This window comes from Anomaloglossus baeobatrachus, chromosome 2, assembly GCF_048569485.1.
Source record: "Anomaloglossus baeobatrachus isolate aAnoBae1 chromosome 2, aAnoBae1.hap1, whole genome shotgun sequence".
In the NCBI taxonomy this organism is placed as follows: Eukaryota; Metazoa; Chordata; class Amphibia; order Anura; family Aromobatidae; genus Anomaloglossus; species Anomaloglossus baeobatrachus.
Window position 1 is genome coordinate 278,811,430 of NC_134354.1, and position 6,200 is coordinate 278,817,629.

At 41.3% G+C, this 6,200-nt stretch overlaps 1 protein-coding gene across 2 annotated transcripts in view; it reads left to right on the forward strand.

Moving 5' to 3' along the window:
• LOC142289850 (uncharacterized) overlaps positions 1-4,252 on the forward strand; it is a 135,391-nt gene extending 131,139 nt beyond the window's left edge. For both annotated transcript variants that reach the window (XM_075333795.1, XM_075333796.1), the window contains 3 exons: positions 268-313; positions 756-804; positions 2,012-4,252. In XM_075333795.1, the coding sequence (XP_075189910.1) occupies positions 268-313; positions 756-804; positions 2,012-2,042 (126 nt within the window). In that variant the 3' untranslated portion in view covers positions 2,043-4,252. The remainder of the gene's footprint in view (positions 1-267; positions 314-755; positions 805-2,011) is intronic.
• The last annotated feature ends 1,948 nt before the right edge of the window (positions 4,253-6,200 follow it).

Here is a 6,200-nt window from a genome sequence, read left to right on the forward strand (position 1 = left end):
TGCCTTACCGGTGGCAGCAGCGCACCCAGCACAGCACCCCGCAGGATCCCTCTCCACTACCTCCCGATAAGGTGCATTTGGGTTATAACCGGCACCCCTCCTTTTCCTCCCAAATTTATGGGAGGAAAAGTGTGTCTTGTAATTTGAAAAATACGGTACTTTAGAAGCCATATTTCATCATTTTATTCTGTTAGATTTATTTTTCTCTTACAGTATTTGCTGCTGTTTTTAATTTGGATAACCTCTTTAAAACATTTTTATTTTCAGGTTGTTGCCTCAGGTCATATGTTCCATCACAGCCCAGGGTCACAGAGTAAGTAAACTTTGAATCTTTTAGGCATGAAAAAAATCATCTTAATGCTTAAAAGATAAGAATAAAAGTTTATTTTTGGTTTAAAAAAAAAAAAAATCTCTATATATATTTTCTTGTTATTGAGAACAATAAAATTGTTATAATAAAATTGGGTTAATAGTTAACTCTTATAGATATAATAAATGTTTGCAGTTTGCTTTCCATTTTTGCTCAAGGTTGGGTTTTTCCTCCATGGGGTACGATACATTTGAGATTGCAAATACAGGGTCCAATTCACCAAAGTCTTTACCTATTGCGTGTTCAGAAAGAATAACATAGTGTAGGTAAAAGAAAAATGCAAGGAAAAAGCAGAAGTGCACGATAGTTTAGAAATCTCGTTCATTGTGATGTAACAGTAAAATGCTGTGTTTTATGTAGGGTTTTTCTGTTTTTCTTTTTACAGAGTCCTATAACTCAGGAAGGAATGCTGGAAGTCCTAAAACACATGCATGGTATAGTATTGATATATATGTATAGTTCATCTTTTTAGAAATCGTTTTGCTGACCGCGAGGAGCAGGGGAGTGTTTAGATGACGCATCCTGATGTGGAAAAAGTGCTTCAATAGTTTTTATTGGAGAAAAGCTCTTAAATTGATCTTGTATGTAGTAGATAAATACATGTCTCTTTATTTGGGGCCTATTCACGTTTGCTGACATAAACTGGATGTGTTTCTTTCAGAAATCAATTTAATCCCTTCATATTCTAAGCTGCTCTGGAAAATTAAACCCAGTGACATGATTTTATTGCTAAGAGTACCACCGCTATTTGTGTATTGCACCATTATTATAGATGAAATACATTACAATTCATAGAACAATAGTCCGTGTGTGGGAGCAGAGCCCATTATGTTAGGCCTCATTCACACTGTGTATAAAGCCTGCTTTACATGTTACGATTTTGCATACAATATCGTATGCGATCGTAACCGCCCCCATCGTATGTGCGGCACGTTCAATTTGTTGAATGTGCCGCACAAACGATTAACCCCCGTCACACGTACTTACCCGTCCATACGACCTCGATGTGGGCGGCGACCGTCCACTTCCTGGAGTGGGAGGGACGTTCGACGTCACGCAGCAGCCGGCCAATAGAAGCGGAGGGGCGGAGATGAGCGGGACGTAAACATCCCGCCCACCTCTTTCCTTCCGCATTACCGGCCTGGAGCCGCAGGACGCAGGTAAGATCTGTTCAATGTTCCCAGGGTGTCACACACTGCGATGTGTGCTGCCTTGGGAACATTGAACAACCCGACGTGCAATTCGTCAGGATTCAACGACGTGTATGCGATGAACGTTTTAACGTTCAATCGCACGTACCTGTCACACACTACAATGTATCTTACGATGCCGGATGTGCGTCACGACGTGACCCCGCCGACACATCGTAAGATATATTGTAGCGTGTAAAGCGGGCTTTATGCTCACAAATCCCACACTGATTGCAATTCTACCAACTTGCGCTATTGGCACGTAGATCTCTACGATACTGTTAGTCCAGGTCCTTGATTTGGAGAATGTAACTCATTCCTGAAGATTATTCTCTTAGAAATCTGCTGCACACACTCATATTTGTAACAGGTTTATCTTGGTCTTGGTTTTCTCATTTCTCTCTTATGTTGCTAACTTGTCATTTTATTTCTTTACATAAAACGTGTGCAGGAAACGGATTTGCCAAAAAGACAACAACTAAAGGAGTCTCCGCTAAGTCATCTCTATGCAACTGGAAAGAAAAAAAGCTTGTTCACTGGTTTTACATGTTGTGTTTGTGGAATATTCCTGTGATACCGTATCAATATCCTAACTTACAGGGAGTCTTTTAGTCACAAGATGCATATTAAAGTACATAAGTAGTTATGTAGTGGACCCTCTGTAGAAATCATCATACAAGCAGTATACATTTGCATGTTTTCTATGTGACATGGAAATGAGGGAGCTTCGTTTCATCCTTTGTGTGACTAAGGGCTCTGAACTTACTGCCCTTCAATTTGCATTATGAGCGTATATTCTGATTGACAGCTGTCGCTTGCCTGAACTTTCCTCGGCACACTGACACTGAAAGAACCCAGTGGCACGCACACAGTGTGAATGCAGGTGTACCCTCATTCCTGGCTCTTGTCTGTAAAATTAAAGTCCATTTCTCAGTCACAAAATACTAAAATGTATACTGTTGGTATGATCTTTATATTGGCCAGGTCTCCATGTAAGGGTTTAAATGGGTGGTTCACTACTCTTTAATAGTGGCCACATCCCTTTAAAACTGATAGAAAAGGCTTTTTCTAAATTCTAAATACCTTGTTCATCCAATTCTGCCTCTGAGTGGCGCTATTGTGGTCCTCTCATCCCCATGAAGTGACCCCCACCCCCGAGCTCCGTGATCTGGTGATGTTATGTCAACTTCCAGTTGACCCAAGGTCACCAAGCCCGGGCCTGGTCTTCCTGAGTTTCAGGGCTGTGAGCGGAGTTTCACCACTCGTCACAGCCCAGTGTGTTCGCTGTAGAGCGCCACAATCGAGAGTAATGCTGGGCTGTCACGAGCAGTGAAACTACACACACAGCCCAGTTACTCAGGGAGACTTCGGCCCACCTCGGTGATGTTGGGTCAACTGGAAGTTGACGTGACATCACCGGATCTCAGAGGTCACGGAGCCCCGAGGGTCACTTCATGGGAATAAGTGGAGCACAATAGCACCGCTCAGAGGCAGAATTGGCTGAACAAGGTATTTAGAAAAAGCCTTCCGTATCAGTTTTACAGAGATTTGACCACTATTGCAGAGTAGTGAACACCCCTTCAATATGCATTTTGGGGGTGACAGGTTTTCTTGTTTTTATGTCATGCCAAATCAAACACTGGAGACATAGATAAATGTTACAGGTCTTGTTTTAATTCCTTGATGTTAATGTTTCTATATTTGCATTTATTACTGTAAAAGAGTTTTTATCCAAAACCTAATAATGGCTATAATAGTGAGAAATCTTAGGTTGGAGCAGCTACCCGAGGCTTACAATTGTTTCCTATTATTGCAGTGGTCCATTCTAGTAACAATAATTGCAGCATGAGTTGCTGAAAAGCAAATCCATTAGTGACACTAAATGTGGCGGCACTTCCAAAGTTCCGGCCAAAGTTGCACAATTATTGGCTACTGCTATAAAATCTTCTTTCTGTGGCCATCTCTCAAATGAGTCAGGAAATTTTACTTAATGGTGTCCACAACTCTGACAACCCCTTCTCAATTACAATATTCCCTCAAATAAATACACTGTATTGTCCTTAGGTGCTGGCGTCATTCCAGCGATGCCTGGCTTGTGTGACATTGCCAAGTGAGTCCTGCAGCCAATCTGCAGTCGCTAATGGGCTGCTTCACTGTCATTTCCCACAGATGGCCGTTTCTTCTTAAGGAAGTGAGAGTGAAGCAGCCTCTGATTGGCTGCAGGACTCTCACATGACTTAATGTCACTCGAGACCTGTAACGGTGCCAGAGTTGACAAGGAGTTGTCTGAGTTGTGCACAGCCCCTCGAAAGATTTTATGTACTACTACCACATGGGTTGTTTTATTTTATATTTTACCATATTTACCCAACCATTTCCCCCACTGCAGTTGTTCTGCCATTCTTACTGTTAAACATTAACACGTGAAAAACACCAAACACCACCTGAATTTTGAAAATTCATAGGAGGGCACAGGAAATCTATGATGTACCCTTATTTCTTCATGTCATCATTTTGGAATTGGAAAACTTTGCTTAGGACCCGTCTCTCCCTGAGTTCTCAGGTTTTGAATTTGGTTGGGTTTTAGGCAATTTTAGAGCAAATTGTTGCAAAAATAAAAAGTTTTATTGTTTTCCACTGTTATTTAGTATGTAATAATACCATGTTTTACAGAAATATTTGATGTTTTAAGAAGAAATAAATACTTTCAATAGTTTGTGTTTGTCTCTTTTGTCCACCTGACACAAAAGCATATCGGATATGGAATGGCGGAAATATTTTTGGTTTTCTTCACCCTGTTCGGATCAGTCTGGTTTGAGTTAGACAGAGGGAAGAAGAGAGTTTTGCTTAGCAAAATAGCCACAATCAAGCCCACTTCTGTGTATTATGCATCAGTACTGATGCAGCGTCAGCCCAAATTTTATAACTGGTGGATGGTTTATAGAGATGAAGTAGTACCGTAATATTCGTACTCGCTATACTCGTAACGAGTACTTTGTAATATGCGTGCATTCGTTCCGAAGCGAGTACAATGCAAGTCAATGGGAAATGCATGTAATTTTCCGCTGGACCCAACAAAGAGATCTGGGGGCGTAAGGAAAAGGCTGAAATGGATGGGAAAATGATGAAACTGAATGAGAAGAGCCTGGAGAATATGCCTGCATGCATTCCTAACTCATATGGTTTCTAGGAATGAGGATGTCACAGTATTACGCCACTTTTACAGATGCACAAGAACACCTACCTAACCTAAATTGCATTTTACAAGCCAAAAAGGTTAGCACTGTTTTTCCTGCATAATTGCTTGTATATATAAGCAACATCTGAATATAAATGGGGACGTGAAAATGACCCACAGTGTAGGTCAAGACTCACCCTAAATAATGAGTATAATACCAAAATATGTGATAGAGGCCCTGAAATATTTAATTCAACCTATAAACCAAAAAGAGCCATGCAACTACCAGGTTGAATACAGAAAATAATTTTCTTTATAAAATGACCATAGAATAATAACACCACAAAATAAAAATAGAAGAATTAGTGCTGATGAGGATAAGAAAAGGGATACCCAGACACAAAAAATTAATTGGAGGTGGGTATAAGGTGCCAATGCACAATAGCAGCCAGATTGTAAATATTGCACAAAAAAGAAGGGGAGTCCAGCCATGCACTTCAAAAATATAGTAACCAGTAAACAAGGGCAATGCTGGAAGTACACAATCCAAATAAAGTGCATATGCATAGTGCTGCAAGATGTATTCAGCCGCCTATAAATGAACACTCACCCATAATAACTCCTTGTCTGTGAGGGGATGTACCTCCAGGACCACGACGTGTGTTTCGCGCGGGCTTCTTCGGGGGAGCCATAAAGGTGAGTGTATTCCCAAGGGTATATATAGCATACACTCCCTAAGTCAACGTGTACTGCCGTCCAGTGCGGCGCATGTGTTGTCTGCTGAAGCGCCAGACGGAAGCCATGTAAGCACTACAGGGACAGGGCTGAGGAGGGAATACGCCTTCAGACTTCATGCCCAGACCATCGCTTGTAGGAGACGTCAGCAACCTGCGTCTACATTTTGTAGGTCACTTTGTTATACATAATTTCTAGTTAGCTATTCCCCAGCACTTTATAAGGCCAACTAGAACGTGCCCGTTGGTATGTTGATCTTTGATCTGAGGGGCCTCAAGCGGTCCTGTAACATACTTTTTGAGGGACTGCTGTTACTTATACATTTGGACGTTCCCTCCCTCATTTAGAGTCAGATAGTGGAATACATATTCCATAGCAGTGTACAGTGTGCCCATTGTGGCAGTGGTCTTTATCCTCCTCTTCCACCATGTCATTCTGCGGCCCTCAATTCAAGTTTTCAGAGGGCCATTAGTTGTTCATCAGTTATCAACAATCATTGTAAATTGCTATCGAATTTGTATCCCCTATCTCAGTTACAATGTGAGACAACCCAGGGATGTTTTTTTGGCACCTATAGTGACTGACAGTAGATTTCTATTGAATATGTATCCCGTATTTCAGTCACAATGTAAACAACCTCTGACATGGGTCTCCAATGACAAATATTAGTTTGGTAGGACTACTGTCCTTTTTTTGTCCACCACTGCACAATGTGCCTAGTGTTTAC